General features: G+C 37.9%; 1 protein-coding gene across 3 annotated transcripts; it reads left to right on the forward strand.

Annotated features, from left to right (window-relative positions):
* The first annotated feature begins 764 nt into the window (after positions 1–764).
* Positions 765–15,144, forward strand: LOC139767524 (exonuclease V-like). Of its 3 annotated transcripts, none has more exons than XM_071696974.1 (8): positions 765–918; positions 1,933–2,064; positions 2,407–2,583; positions 3,988–4,052; positions 5,827–6,048; positions 8,050–8,212; positions 12,669–12,796; positions 13,445–15,144. In XM_071696974.1, the coding sequence occupies exons 1-8, from the start codon at positions 849–851 to the stop codon at positions 13,649–13,651; spliced, it is 1,164 nt and encodes a 387-aa protein (XP_071553075.1). In that variant the 5' UTR covers positions 765–848; the 3' UTR covers positions 13,652–15,144. The 3 variants fall into 3 exon arrangements, with proteins under 3 accessions (XP_071553075.1, XP_071553076.1, XP_071553077.1); XM_071696975.1 differs by having other exon boundaries at positions 779–918; positions 2,410–2,583; positions 13,445–13,789; XM_071696976.1 differs by lacking the exon at positions 5,827–6,048 and having other exon boundaries at positions 779–918; positions 13,445–13,789.
* The last annotated feature ends 1,201 nt before the right edge of the window (positions 15,145–16,345 follow it).

Below are 16,345 nucleotides of genomic sequence, written 5' to 3' on the forward strand. Positions count from 1 at the left end.
AAGCAGCCCAGCCATCACTAATAGAAATAAAGAATGTTGCCATGAGAGAATAGTAAGTATTGAGTATGATGTATATGTGGTCCATTGCAATACTTTATAAAAGAAGAAGGGGTTAACTCTTTTAAAAAAGTATGTGACGTCCAATGGTGTAAAAACGTATGTAATGACCGAAATATCTTTACAGAACAAACTGATACATAATTGTATTATCTTGATAATGTTCATTAATAAAGGTAATGTCAGACTGGGTTTAGACAGCTTCGGTAGCAAGAATTTTCTCCAAATTGAGGAAAAGAATAGCGTATAAAGACTCATGAATTATTATTCTCTTGTTCTTATATGTGTATACTTAACTGCTCTAATGACACACAAACTGCTTGTTGACTTCACCAACAGCTTGTTGCAAGTATTCATGAGATAATACACACATAACAATTGCCTACGTTAGGAGATATGGATGCTTCCTCTTCATTAAATGGTAAGCTATTGAGCCTTCAGAGGGAAATAACGAAAAACTGAAATTGTTGTTCACACACATACACACAGAAAAAATCTTAGAACTAACACCAAAATTAACTTTCAAATACGTTAATCAAGATAAATAGACGAAGGTGCGATAACCAGCGACAACGCCATCTATTGCCTGAAAACCAATAAGACTCGTTATAATTCCCTTCCCTTACATCCCCCTTAGTTACAACTCTTTATTATAGTGTTATATCATTTTGTATTGTAATATCCATGAGTGACGAGTCTGTATTATAATAAACATGTTATGACACAATGGCTTGTGTCGCATCGCTTTGAAAAACCTTTATGTCATATTTTACGAAGAAAATAGAGATAAAATGGAAGACGAGGGCGATGATGAGAACTGGAGAGGCATCACAGACGACGACATTCTGGCCGTCGACTTAGGTAAATGGCCAAAACCTTTTTTTTCCTTTTTTGAAAAGGACAAAATGGTCAAATATAGTCGAGGGTCATACTAAGCGAGGGTCATCATTTCTCGCGAGGTCTTTACCACACTTGGGTTAAATGGCATGACCTTTGACCTGTATCTCATTAAGGTCAGGTGGCCTAAGGGTAGGTCATTCGACTCTAAAGGTCAGATTGAAGGAGTTTGTTATGGCCAGTTGGCCCACTGGCCAGGCCAAGCTGGCACGAGGGTTAAGGGCTTGGTGTATATAGCCATTCAGTATGTCTTTAACCCCAAGACACGCTAATTTGACCCTAAAATTCCCCTTAATTTTCAAACTTTGCTTTTCTTCATAGTTTTTTTCTCCATAGTGATGTCAAAGACGTGACCCCATACTATTTATGATTAAAGAACACGTGATCATTATCAGTATTCTGTTACTAGTAATAGCATATTTAAAATCCAGAAAATAGCATAAGATTAATGTAGAACTGCTTACTTGACTCCATCATTAGAAGCGCAAAGGAAATCGTGATATTACAAATATAGTAATTAAAGGATTGGGGATAATGGCACCTTCCGTACATTGTGGAAATATATTTATTACCAGCACCATTTATTTTTTTTTATCTGAATTGATGTTATATTTTGACTAAATTTAGTAAAAAAAATGGAATTTGATATTATTTATTAACATATAAATGCATAAAGGCTGTTGTAGTCCTGCGTAGAAATAGAGAAAGGTAGTGTAACGCAAAACCTTCTTGAATTTTATTATGATTATCTATCATCATATGTGTAGAATATTAGCACCATCAGCCAAAATTTCACTAGTTGCCATACATCAGCTAAAGTGACCAATACTGATACATTTGCACATTACTACTCTAAACAGAACCTCTTTCCCCAAGAAGGCAAGTCAAGGGAGATACAGATTTACCTATATATTGCAACTTTATTTTAATAATACTGTAATGTACGTTATAACTGAACTAAGTTGGATTATTTTTCAGAATATATTGCTGAAGAAGCGTCATCCAGTGTATCTATACAGACAACAAAGAAACGACATCTTTCAGGGAGTTCAGAGCAAGAAGATGCAGAGTTGCCCGAGAAAATTGTCAAGTTTGATGAAGGATGGCAAGGTATTGTACTCAACATTTCTGTCGTGTAAAATGGGCACGTATTTGTCTAGCGGTACGGCATTTTAGTTTGATGCCTTGACAACCTCAACATGCTCGACATTCCTCTAGTAATTATTAAGATTTAAAGGGGAAAGAAGATGAGCTATTTAATGACAAGGGCCCATGCCAGGCTAAAACTTGATGAATTTTCAACAAAAGCAATAGTAAAAGTATTTAAGTTCATTGACTTGGTTACATTTTTTTTTAAACAACTTAGATGCATATATTTCCTTTTTGTATATTTTTTGATCATTTTAAGCCTGTATTTTTGTGACATATGTAATGCTACAATTATATTTTCAGCAGAGGAATCTTCGCCTCCAATACATTCTCTAAGAGGAGGATATTTGTGGGTTTCGGATCTCTGCTCACAAATGTGGTGCGAGCAGCAGTTGGAATACCGTCTGTCTCTTCCACCAGATGATAACATACCCGAACCTGAGCAAGTGACTAAAGGTTCATCCTTACATTTGGCACGAGGTATGTGATTGGTAGCTTTCTGTACTTACCACCATATCATTATCGTCAGACTGGTTGAAGAACTTATACTTTTGTAATCATTTCTACCATGCATTTTTATCATGTGACATGGACATGTTTGTTACTGTTATTCACTCACCGTAGTTTAACTTCTTTGCTTCGTATGCTGTATTTGTTCTCTACAGCAAAACCCTCCTCAACAGATCTTTATGTCTTTAAAAGTAAGGCAACCAAAATATTATTTTACTTTCTTGTTTTAGTCAAACAATTCGTAGTTTTTCATTTATTCTTGTCCTTGCAGAAAATTTTAACATTGTTCAGTATATAGATGTTTAGCTTCGGAGGATTTATTTCAGGAAGTCCCTTGGAAGTTACTTTCTGTGTAATTTATATCGTCTTTGCTCCACTATAGCTTATTTATGTGGCAAAAAATGCATCCATATACATGCCCCAAACTTTAGGTAGAGGTCAAGCTTTCTGAATTATTTTCAATATTGATCAGTCTGAGTATCGTACAATTTTCATCGTTCAAATAAGGTTATAAGATGGACTGAATGACGTGTATTCTAAAACTCCTTGCCTGGCTGTTTCTCTGCTTCTTAGTCAGGAGGTAATGAAACAGAAGTGGCTTTAGCCTCCCAATTTCCACCTTTCTTAGTTATATTCTGCAGTTCTAAGGAAGTGCATGGTTGGTTGTACTGTCTTTTTGCCATGTCCCCTGGAATTATTTCTGAAAATTACTCTAGATTTTCTTTACCCTTTCGCTGTAAACCTCAACTTTCTGTTTTGTGATTCACCGTGGTCTGAACTTTTGTCCACCCTTATTATTGTATACATGTTACCTTTATTGTTGTATTGATGTAATAGAATTGAGAAAACTTCATTAGCATACTTATATGTATATGTCAGTCCTGGCATGAAGACATCACACCAGGGGCATTTTGTCAAGGTCTGCATTCCTATAATCAGGGAGAAATACTATTATTGCTGCCACAGTAAAAGTTTTCGTTTAAATATTTATTTTTGTCTTCTCCTATCTGTGCTGAGTGATGTGAGATCTTTCCCCCTATCTGTAGGTAAAGGGTTAATTACCTAAAATAACATTTACTAAATACTAACCTTCTATGTGTCACATTTTTTTTTAAAGAGGTAAGAAACAAGGTAGCATACCCAGTTAAATCTATGTTTCACATTTCGAATTTTGGAACCAAGATTTTTTTTCTAGGAATTATAAGTTCTGCTCAATACTTTGAATAAACTTTACTGAATTTTGAAAACTTACTTTGTGTAATTACTCAAGATGATAACCATAAGTATCTCAAGTTATACAAAGAATATAGATAATTGGATAGAAAAATCAAATGTCTTTTGATACTGTAAAGAGCTTTCTTTTTTCCTTTATAGAACTGGAAGTTCAAGATTATGTTAACGTGACAGTCACATCAAGTGAAGATATATTTGCCGTTAAGGTATGAACTTATTTTGTTTGTCTATGATTATATCAAGGGTTGGCTTTACAAATGATTCTCTTTCTTTGAGGAAGCACTAGATTACTTATTTTGAACCCAAATAAGCCTTCATCATTGATTAAAAGGTTACACATTTTGTCAAACTATGATGATACAGCATGTGAACATTATGATAGATTAATTAAATTGCATTAATTTACTTAGAATTGATTGGAATAAAAGCAAAAGAAATTGATCTGCACTGAAATAGAAATGGGTAATTTCAATCTGAACTGTTGTCTGTCTATCTATATCTCTGATGCCCATTCCCTCCGGAAACTCCCATCAAGGGGTGGCCATGGCAAATAAGTCTCCACTTATCCCTGTTCTTACATGTCTCCCATACATACACCATTCCATGCATTCTTCCACAATTTCTCTTCCTCCAGTATTTCTCTACCCTATTTGCCCATGTCACAGGTGGTCTTCCACTCGCACCAACTTCATCATTAATTGTACTACCATATACCCTCCTTTATAAACTCCCAGTCTTGCATTCTTTCCACATGCCGAAACCCCCTCCAAGTATTGCATTTCACCCATTCTACTACTCCTCAATTCACTCCCTTTGCATTCCCTTTCATACATCTGTCACACACCCTTTTATTTCTCTCTTCATTCCATCTAGTCTCCTTGCATGCTCTTCTCAAATAGCTCATTTTCACAGCCTGGATTCTTAACGTCTGTGACTCATTCCATGTCCATGGCTTAGCTGCATGGTTGGGAGGACTATGCTGTGCCTTAATCCTCTCATCATTTCCATACTTACACCTCTACCCTTCATTATTTTATTAAGGGACCCAATGACTCTTCTACTCTGTACTGCTCTCTCCCTTGTCTCTCCCGTATGACCACACTTACCCAAGATGGCTCTTACATCCTTAAATTCTCTCACTTCTTCCAGTCTTTTTCCTCCCATATACACAGTACAATTTGGTACACTTTCCTCTTTCACTCTATATGGTTTTACAGAATCTATGCTTTCACTCGTTGTTTCCTTATACACATCATAAAACACATTTACAACACTCTACAACTTCTCTTCACCCTCAGCAGACAACACTGTATCATCTGCAAATAGGCTTGCCACTAGCCACCATATCTGTTGTTAGCAGTAACTTTTTAAGTGTTTGTAGCATTGCATATTGTTCTTGAATTCTGATCTACATGGCATTGACATGCATCATGTCAAGTTGAATTATTGTATGATTTTTTTTACAGTAATAAAAGGGAAAAGGAAAGAGAGCTGTGGTTTCAGTGCATTATACATGACAGCTAGAGACTGAATGTGAATGAATGGGGCCTTTGTTGTCTTTTCCTAGCGCTACCTCACGCACATGTGGGGGAAGGGGGTTGTTATTTCACGTGTGGCAGGGTGGTGATGGGAATGAATAAAGGCATACAGTATGAATTATGTACGTGTATATATGTATATGTCTGTGTGTGTATATATATGTATACATTGAGATGTATAGGTATGTATGTTTGCGTGTGTGGATGTGTATGTATATACATGTGTATGTGGGTGAGTTGGGCCATTCTTTTGCCTGTTTCCTTGCGCTATCTCGCTAACGCGGGAGACAGCGACAAAGCAAAATAAATAAAAATTAATATAAAAAGAGAGATGAAATTCCCTGCCTGACGTCTTTACAAACAAGAATTGTTCACTTTCTGTCCAAGTTGGTGAAAGTGATCCAGGGACTTATTTTTTTAACCTCCATTATTTTTCTTGCAGGTTCTCAATCTGCTGATAGTATTAAAGAGTATTCTCACACAGTCATCAGACGTACATCGTGAAGTTCCAATCTTTGGGGTTGTAGATGGCGTTTTTATCATTGGTAAGATAGACGAAATAAGGGTAGATAGGGAAACATTTCATTTGGATATTGTCGATTTGAAGACGCGGAGAACTAAGAAGCCACCAGGAAGAGCCCAGAAGGCTACACATAATACTCAGGTCAGTTTAGAACAGTGAGCTCAAACTACATACATTTATGTATTCAACAGCATTTTGTGTGTTGTCTTTGAAATTTGTATTCAACAGCATCATTTTTGCACTTTTTGAAACACATGCTCAACAGCATTTTGTGTCTACCCTTTGAAATATGAGTTCAACAGCATTTTGTGCTCACTTTTTGAAATATGTATTCAACAGCATTTTATTTGTACTCTTTGAAATACATATTCAACAGCATATTGTTTGCCCCCTTTGAAATACATTTTCAACAGCATTTTGTGTGCCTCTGTTGAAATACATATGCAACGGCAATTTGTGTTCACTCTTTGAAATACACAACAGCAATTTGTGTGCACTCATTGAAATAGATATTCAACAGCATTTTGTGTGCATCCTTTGAAATACATATGCTACAGTATTTTGTATGCACTCTTTGTAACATATTTTCAACAGCATTTTGTGCGCACCAGTTGAAACATGCATTGTATATATTGAGCATCCTTTGCTTTTTCTGGCTGCATGAGGATATGTGTGCCACTTTTTTATTTGTCTCATATTTTACTGTTTATGTCAGGTATTTCTGAACATCCTTATACACAGTCCACCTGAAGCTGTTTCATAAATGGTTATTATTATTTGTTCCTCTACTGCTGCAGTAAGGTGGTCCCCGGTTGTCCGTGTTTTCTTGCAAAACTCATTCTTTCCTCTTCACTTTCCTTCATTTGCTTTGGCCTCCCATCATTACCCCAACAACTGTTGTTACAAGTAGGTCGAGCTTATATGATGACCCCTTGGAATATACGTAGATAGTTGGATGATGAAAGCTATTAGGAGGAGCACTTATTATGTGTATCAGTTGGTGAGGAAAGTGAAGAGGAATAACAAAAGAAATGGGAAGAAATAAGAGACTTACAGTGTTATGTCAGTGGAATTATGTACAGAACAGGAGGCATCCTCGCTGAACTCTCAGTTGTGGAATAAATTATGTAAGAACTGCAGCTTCTTTTCTCTGTATGTAATCCTGGGGCAGTCGAGGATATTGGTAGTAGTTCTTCAATATCTTCTCCGTATGTGCCAGCCACTCAGTGCCCTCACACTTAGTTGTAGCACGAATGATTTAATATTTTCACTTGTATCCAAATTATTTACAACCACCATTATGCCTGTTTATGGAATAAGAATATGTATGAAATTAGAGTGTTCAATATAAAGAAAGAAACAAATTCTTCAAAAGAGAGAAATGGTGGAAAAATGCATGTAATAGTGTACGTTAGGGGAGGCATGTGGGGACAGGAATAAGTGGAGAAACTTTTGCTGTGGCCACACCCCTGATGGGAGTTCCTGGAGGGAACGGGCATCAGAGATATAGCTAGATAGATCGAACAAAGTCTTCCATTTCCATCCCACACTTGCCAGTCAATCTTGCTCACTATGATTTCATCTACCCATGCTTAGCATAACCTGTATTTGCCACTTTCAGCAGAGAACTACAGCAGCTATTCATGTTCCTTCTTTACGTTATACATCGGTGAAGAACCAGCGCCAAAATGGACACTGAGCTCATGCAGTGACTTGCCCCTTTCTAACAGTTATAAGCATAATGTATTATTACCATTACAATTATCAGTGGGTCTTGGGCACTTTTTGGATGCTATTATATGGGCAGAATTAAGAGAAATAATAAGGGAAACTATGACTTCAACCACCTCGTGTTACGAAACAGAAAAAGCTGGACAGTGGCACCATACAGAATCCAAGGTTGTAGCAGTGCTGGGGCAGTTGAGAGATGAATTCCATGAATATGAACATTATTTCACTGAGCGCCTGTACCCATGTATTTGCCAAGTATGGGGTGGCATTGAATTAAAACAATAAAGTTTAATGAATCTCATTAGTTCTTGAAAATAGTCTTTTAGAATTTCTTTTTAATAATGCTGCTAATTGCCTCACAAATTATTTATCAGATATCAACACTAATATCTTATTTCCGAATATCCTTAGGTAATGCTGTACAAGCATCTTTTTGATGATTTGATACGTGGCCTCATCCCTCGTCACAGTCTCATGACAACACTGAAATTGGATCTGGAGCAAACGTTAGGAGAGAGTGTGACAAGCCACATAAGTAGTGGTCTCACATCTATATTGGATGGGAATGAGAAAAGTGAGTAACTAGATGCCATTGTTTGCTTGTGTTCATCATTTAGATTTCATATTTGATGTATGATTTACCAAACACAAAACCAATAGAATGAATTGAAACAATGTGGTATACTGGGGTCAACATGCGGTCATTGGACTGAACATATATATATATTATATATATATATATATATATATATATATATATATATAATTTTCCAAAAGAGGGAACAGAGAAGGGGCCCAGGTGAGGATATTCCCTCAAGGGCCTAGTCCTCTGTTCTCAACGCTACCTCGCTAATGCGGGAAATGGCGAATAGTATGAAAGAAAAGAAAGAAAGATATATATATATTTTTTTTTTTTTTTTTTTTATACTTTGTCGCTGTCTCCCGCGTTTGCGAGGTAGCGCAAGGAAACAGACGAAAGAAATGGCCCAACCCCCCCCCCCATACACATGTACATACACACGTCCACACACGCAAATACACATACCTACACAGCTTTCCATGGTTTACCCCAGACGCTTCACATGCCTTGCTTCAATCCACTGACAGCACGTCAACCCCTGTATACCACATGACTCCAATTCACTCTATTTCTTGCCCTCCTTTCACCCTCCTGCATGTTCAGGCCCCGATCACACAAAATCTTTTTCACTCCATCTTTCCACCTCCAATTTGGTCTCCCTCTTCTCCTCGTTCCCTCCACCTCCGACACATATATCCTCTTGGTCAATCTCTCCTCACTCATTCTCTCCATGTGCCCAAACCATTTCAAAACACCCTCTTCTGCTCTCTCAACCACGCTCTTTTTATTTCCACACATCTCTCTTACCCTTACGTTACTTACTCGATCAAACCACCTCACACCACACATTGTCCTCAAACATCTCATTTCCAGCACATCCATCCTCCTGCGCACATCTCTATCCACAGCCCACGCCTCGCAACCATACAACATTGTTGGAACCACTATTCCCTCAAACATACCCATTTTTGCTTTCCGAGATAGTGTTCTCGACTTCCACACATTTTTCAAGGCTCCCAAAATTTTCGCCCCCTCCCCCACCCTATGATCCACTTCCGCTTCCATGGTTCCATCCGCTGACAGATCCACTCCCAGATATCTAAAACACTTCACTTCCTCCAGTTTTTCTCCATTCAAACTCACCTCCCAATTGACTTGACCCTCACCCCTACTGTACCTAATAACCTTGCTCTTATTCACATTTACTCTCAACTTTCTTCTTCCACACACTTTACCAAACTCAGTCACCAGCTTCTGCAGTTTCTCACATGAATCAGCCACCAGCGCTGTATCATCAGCGAACAACAACTGACTCACTTCCCAAGCTCTCTCATCCCCAACAGACTTCATACTTGCCCCTCTTTCCAGGACTCTTGCATTTACCTCCCTTACAACCCCATCCATAAACAAATTAAACAACCATGGAGACATCACACACCCCTGCCGCAAACCTACATTCACTGAGAACCAATCACTTTCCTCTCTTCCTACACGTACACATGCCTTACATCCTCGATAAAAACTTTTCACTGCTTCTAACAACTTGCCTCCCACACCATATATTCTTAATACCTTCCACAGAGCATCTCTATCAACTCTATCATATGCCTTCTCCAGATCCATAAATGCTACATACAAATCCATTTGCTTTTCTAAGTATTTCTCACATACATTCTTCAAAGCAAACACCTGATCCACACATCCTCTACCACTTCTGAAACCACACTGCTCTTCCCCAGTCTGATGCTCTGTACATGCCTTCACCCTCTCAATCAATACCCTCCCATATAATTTACCAGGAATACTCAACAAACTTATACCTCTGTAATTTGAGCACTCACTCTTATCCCCTTTGCCTTTGTACAATGGCACTATGCACGCATTCCGCCAATCCTCAGGCACCTCACCATGAGTCATACATACATTAAATAACCTTACCAACCAGTCAACAATACAGTCACCCCCTTTCTTAATAAATTCCACTGCAATACCATCCAAACCTGCTGCCTTGCCGGCTTTCATCTTCCGCAAAGCTTTTACTACCTCTTCTCTGTTTACCAAATCATTTTCCCTAACCCTCTCACTTTGCACACCACCTCGACCAAAACACCCTATATCTGCCACTCTGTCATCAGACACATTCAACAAACCTTCAAAATACTCATTCCATCTCCTTCTCACATCACCGCTACTTGTTATCACCTCCCCATTTACGCCCTTCACTGAAGTTCCCATTTGCTCCCTTGTCTTACGCACCCTATTTACCTCCTTCCAGAACATCTTTTTATTTTCCCTAAAATTTACTGATAGTCTCTCACCCCAACTCTCATTTGCCCTTTTTTTCACCTCTTGCACCTTTCTCTTGACCTCCTGTCTCTTTCTTTTATACTTCTCCCACTCAATTGCATTTTTTCCCTGCAAAAATCGTCCAAATGCCTCTCTCTTCTCTTTCACTAATACTCTTACTTCTTCATCCCACCACTCACTACCCTTTCTAAACAGCCCACCTCCCACTCTTCTCATGCCACAAGCATCTTTTGCGCAATCCATCACTGATTCCCTAAATACATCCCATTCCTCCCCCACTCCCCTTACTTCCATTGTTCTCACCTTTTTCCATTCTGTACACAGTCTCTCCTGGTACTTCCCCACACAGGTCTCCTTCCCAAGCTCACTTACTCTCACCACCTTCTTCACCCCAACATTCACTCCTCTTTTCTGAAAACCCATACTAATCTTCACCTTAGCCTCCACAAGATAATGATCAGACATCCCTCCAGTTGCACCTCTCAGCACATTAACATCCAAAAGTCTCTCTTTCGCACGCCTGTCAATTAACACGTAATCCAATAATCCAATATATATATATATATATATATATATATATATATATATATATATATATATATATATATATATATATATATATATATATATATATATATATATATATATCTGTGGTTTCAGTGCATTACACTTGACAGCTAGAGATTAAGTCTGAACGAATGTGGCCTTTGTTGTCTTTTTCTAGCACTACCTCGCATGGGCGCGAGAGGAAGGGGTGCTGTTTCATGTGTGGTGGGGTGGTGACGGGAATGGATGAAAGCAGCAAGTATGAATATGTACATGTGTATATATGTATATGTCTGTGTATGTATATGTATGTATACATTGAAATGTATAGGTATGTATATGTGCATGTGTGGGCATTTATGTATATGCATGTGTGTAGATGGGTTGGGCCATTCTTTCGTCTGTTTCCTTGCGCTACCTCACTAATGTGGGAGACAGTGACAAAGTATAATTCTAATTCACTTTATTCTGTGCATACCTTTCACCCTCGTGCATGTTCTCCGTCCATCTTGGATTTCTTCTTACATAACCACCATCATCTCCAGCAGACCTCAGCATGAAAGCCCTTTCACATGCAAACAACCTCACAGTCACATCTCAGCACCCCGACATTACCAAAGCAACAGCAGTAATGCAGCACTGTATCATACAGTTAGAACACTGGCTCACTCAGAATGAATGTTTACATCACCACTGAAATTTACCATCACCCTTATAACCCCGACAACATCCCATAATCATGAAAGGTCAACTGCTACTCGGCAAAACTCCAACCAAATCATATATGACACATACATAATATTCACTTCCGACATCACAAATATGAACACAAAATCCATAACCTTACTAAATGCTCAGAGAACTCTTACTGACATGTTTTAGAAACACACAAATCCCATGATATCCCATGCAAACAGATCACCACTCTACCGAAACTTTGCCGTAATTGATTAATCACCCATGTTCTTAAGAGCTAACATTGCAAAGCTGCACACCACATTGCCTGAGTGCTCAGAGCAAATACATTCACCTGCACACTGAAATATGAATACTTGCATTATCATCTCACTTCGACATGTTATGGTGATATAAAGAGTCTCATTGAGAGAGCTGATGAGTGTGTGCTGAAATTGGTAGGACATTATGAAAAGAATGAGTGAGGATAGCTTGACAGCAGTGGACGGAACAAGGAAAACAAATTGAAGATAGAAGAATGAAATGAGAGATTTTGAAGAGTCAGGCCTGAACACGCAGGAAGGTGAAAGGCATGCACAGGGTAGACTGAATTGGAATGATCTAGTATTCTAGGGTTGAAGGCACTGTAAATGGATTGACCCTGGGCATATGAAGCATCTGGGGTGAACCATGGAAAGGTCTGTGGTGGCCTGGTTCTTTGTAGGGAATTGTGGTTTTGATGCATTATATGACAGCTAGAGAATGGATGTGAGCAGATGCAAACACTTCTCATCTGTTCCTGGCACCAACACAGAAAATGGTGATCAAGCGTAAAGAGATTTTTATTAGATGATACATTGCTGTTATTTTCTCATTTCAAGATGTTGATTATGAACCTCATGCCTTAATGCTCTCGTAACAGATAGATCATGGACTCTGTCTCATCTGTTGGATCATCTTAAGAATGCAGCAGAAAGTTTGCCATTCATCAATCAACTTTTCATAGACTACGTGTGGCAGGAGGACGAACAAACATTCTTGATAGAGGAAGTAAGCCTCAGAATTTTTTTTTCTTTGTCTTTGTTCTTGTTCCTGCCTTATTTATCCTTGGGGATGGGGAGAAAGAATACTTCCCACATGTTCCCTGCATGTCGTACAAGGCAACTAAAAGGGTTAGGAATGGGGGTCTGGGAACAGCAACGCCACCCCCTGTGTCAGTGAGGTAGCGCCAGGAAACAGACAAAGAAAGGCTGCATCTGTTCACACTCATTCTCCAGCTGTCATATGTAATGCGCCAAAACCACAGCTCCCTATCCACATCCAGGCCCCACAGACCTTTCCATGGTTTACCCCAGATGTTTCACATGCCCTGGTTCACTCCATTGACAGCAAGTCATCCCCAGTAAACCACATCGTTCCATTTTACTTTATTCCATGCATGCTTTTTACCCTCCTACATGTTTAGGCCCCGATCACTCGAACATCTTCCCAACATATCCACCCTCTGCACAACCCAATCAATAGCTCATGCCTCTCAACCATGTAATATTGTTGGCACTACTAACCCTTCAAACATACCCATTTTTGCTCTTTGAAATAAAGTTTTGTCTTTCCACACAGTCTTCATGGCCTGAATAGATAATATGCTAATATTTTTTTATGCACATGTAATGATCTTAATTAATGCTTTCTTTCTAGGTCAAATATGATGATATATGGCTAAGAAGTCAAATGACAAAATGCATGAGGTACTGGAGAGGCGAGAGGGAATGTCAAGGAGTTGACATTGAAGATGCTTGGAAGTGCCATTCTTGTGACTATCAAGAGAGTTGCAGTTGGGTTGCCAAGAAAATTAAAGAGTTGCAGCAAGCACGAGCAGCAAAAAACGCGATGTTGTCACAGTGATAAGGTTATGAAAAGTAAGTTGGAACTTCAGGTGACTGAGAAATTCATATATTCAAAGAGAGAAAGTGCAGATATCAGTGTATGAAAATGTGAAAATATTGTGCAGTAATGCAGTTGAACATCTTTTTGAGCAATTTTTGTGTATTTTATGATGTACATATGATCCAGAAAAGTACTTGAAACTGAGCATATGTTCAGAAAATTGGATAATTTAGTAAATTTATGTCTTAGTAATAATTTAAGATTTTCATAATGTTGCTTTTATCTTGTCACAGACAAAACAGCTTGGTACACTGTAGTCTTATTTTTTTATTTTAGCTGATAATCTGCTCTTTCATTTCATCCTCTTCTTAACCAGATAGTAGATGGGCTATCCATTGTAGATTTACGTCATGATTACCCTAGGGCCAACTTGTATGAATGAGTCCTCTTCCAGTAGTTGAGATATGTGGACTCCTTTGGGTTTAGAAGTTCTTGGACAAGACTGTACTCTCATTGATACAGCTTCACCAATGGTGACTTTTCACTCGTGGTGTAACCTCTCGCAGACATGTCCCTGTAACATCTCCATTGTAGGTATTAGAAACAGCGCTGTAGAGAAATGTTTCGTAAAGGATTAATTTCTTTCTTACGGTTGCCTTTCTTATTGAAAGTACTCTTTGACCACATTTACCATCAAGTCCTTAGAAATCAGTTGTAAATTCTCAGGCTAGGTAGAAGTGGATAATCACTTGTCATTTACCATTTCTTCGTCTTTTTTACCTGATTTAACTATAGAGTATTATGGATCTATTTTGGTAAGAAAAAATATTATTTGTAGTGTGAATGATGTAAGATTTATTGTTGGTTAGATGTATTCTTAGTGGATCATCTGATAACAGTATGTAGGTTTGCATTTTTCGTTTCACTGGCTCGGACAAGGAATGTGAATGAGAAAGTATGGACAAGATTCAAAAAGGTATGGAATGATCTTGATGGTCTAAGTTATGATGAGTAGGTGCCTGGTAAGCTGAGGAATACTGACATGATGAAATAAGAATGAAGTGATGTGGAACCATCTTACGAATGGATTGATAGAGGCTGCTGTACAGACATATGTATGTGGAATTTTAACATTAATGGGTAGAAAGAGAGTCTGAGCTTTGCTTCCTCTTTGCCTGGAAAGCAAGAGGATGAAAATTGTACAAGACTGAAAGTTGCATCCATTTTAGCACTGGAGAGGAATGGCCTTTCAAGGATTTTTCTTCGTTGAATGTAAAACATAAATGCAACAGTTCATTCATTTTTCACATTGTCTCAGTAAAGTGGGAAAAGAGATCTTGCACGTAAAAGATAAAGTGGTTCAAGGCCGAAAGAAGAATCATGAAGTTGAGTTGTTGCTGAAGTCAAATTTTATTATTGGTAGAAGAAAATAGAGAAGCTGTATTAAGAATAACTTTCGACTTCTAGTGAAGTTTCAGTGTAACAATTGAAATAAATTCATCTCACAGAAAGTTTGGATTCTCTGCAGTAAAGTGTCTCTGTAACAATACAGTAGTTTCTGAATTGGGTTATCTTTCCAGAGCTTGGTAACCTTTGCATTCACATTCATTTTTATAGCTTTGCGATGGTTGACATTATTGAAAAACTACCAATATTTCCTCAATACTTTTGTAATGTTTCTATAGAAATTTGAGTCACTATTAACAAGCAGTTCCCAGTGCAATGATTCAGTAATTAGCTGGGTAATGGATTCCTCAGAGAGGGATCTGTCAATTTTGAATTTCTGACTTCGAGAGGAGTGGATATTAAAGAAGAAATGAGATCTTGTTGTTCAAGATTTACAGTTAGTTAATAAATCACGAATGACATTTTCTTTCAGGATTGTCTTTGCTATCTCTCATGGTTGTTAGAAATGGAAGGTAAATTTACAGTCTGAGACATATCTTACTCATGATAAGTAAAGTACAGTTTGATCAGGTTGGTACTTATTTCAAATAATAGCCAGGTGTATTTACTAACAATTGATTCTTAGGATACGAAGTTACAGAAGTGAATATTCAATGCTGCCATTAGGATATTCTCCATTTTCGTAGGTGAAAAACTTTTCATAGACTACATGTGGCAGGAGGACGAACAAACATTCTTGATAGAGGAAGTAAGCCTCAGAATTTTTTTTTTCTTTACTTTTTGCTCAAGATTTCAAGTTTATCTAAAGGATTGCATCACAGTTCATAAAGATATTGCATAGTTGCATATTGATAGTTGCATTTTGCCTAATATGTCCTAGTAGAGGGAAACTGGAGTATTGTAACATGTGAAGATGATTATATGGTAACATGTTAACAGGTCTTTGAACCCCGCTTCTTATAGATATTTGCCAAAGTTGTTTTACATATGTACACCCAGCACAAAAACAATCTTTACATCATTGAACGACAGGTCTCAGACTGACATCACATCATTGCTTCATTTGTAAGAAAAATATATCATTTCTCAGATTTTTTCATCCATGTGTCATATTATGTCACTTTAAAAGGGTAAAGTTTGGTTTTTTTTTGTGGTTTGTACATGTTCCTTACAATTATACTGGCAATGCTATAGCAATAATAGAGGTATAGACTATGTTGATATGTCAACTATATTTGTATCCCCCCAAATATTGTGGGCTGCATGTAAGAACAAATAAGTTCATTACAGTCATTAACAAATCTA

Source organism: Panulirus ornatus, chromosome 61, assembly GCF_036320965.1.
Source record: "Panulirus ornatus isolate Po-2019 chromosome 61, ASM3632096v1, whole genome shotgun sequence".
NCBI lineage: Eukaryota > Metazoa > Arthropoda > Malacostraca > Decapoda > Palinuridae > Panulirus > Panulirus ornatus.

Bases quoted from the DNA above. Each gene is read 5' to 3' on its own strand.
- LOC139767524 (XM_071696974.1), top strand. From the start codon at position 849: ATGGAAGACGAGGGCGATGATGAGAACTGGAGAGGCATCACAGACGAC. The intron at 919-1,932 runs GTAAATGGCCAA...ATTATTTTTCAG, and splicing joins CATTCTGGCCGTCGACTTAG to AATATATTGCTGAAGAAGCG. The intron at 8,213-12,668 runs GTGAGTAACTAG...CTCTCGTAACAG, and splicing joins ATTGGATGGGAATGAGAAAA to ATAGATCATGGACTCTGTCT.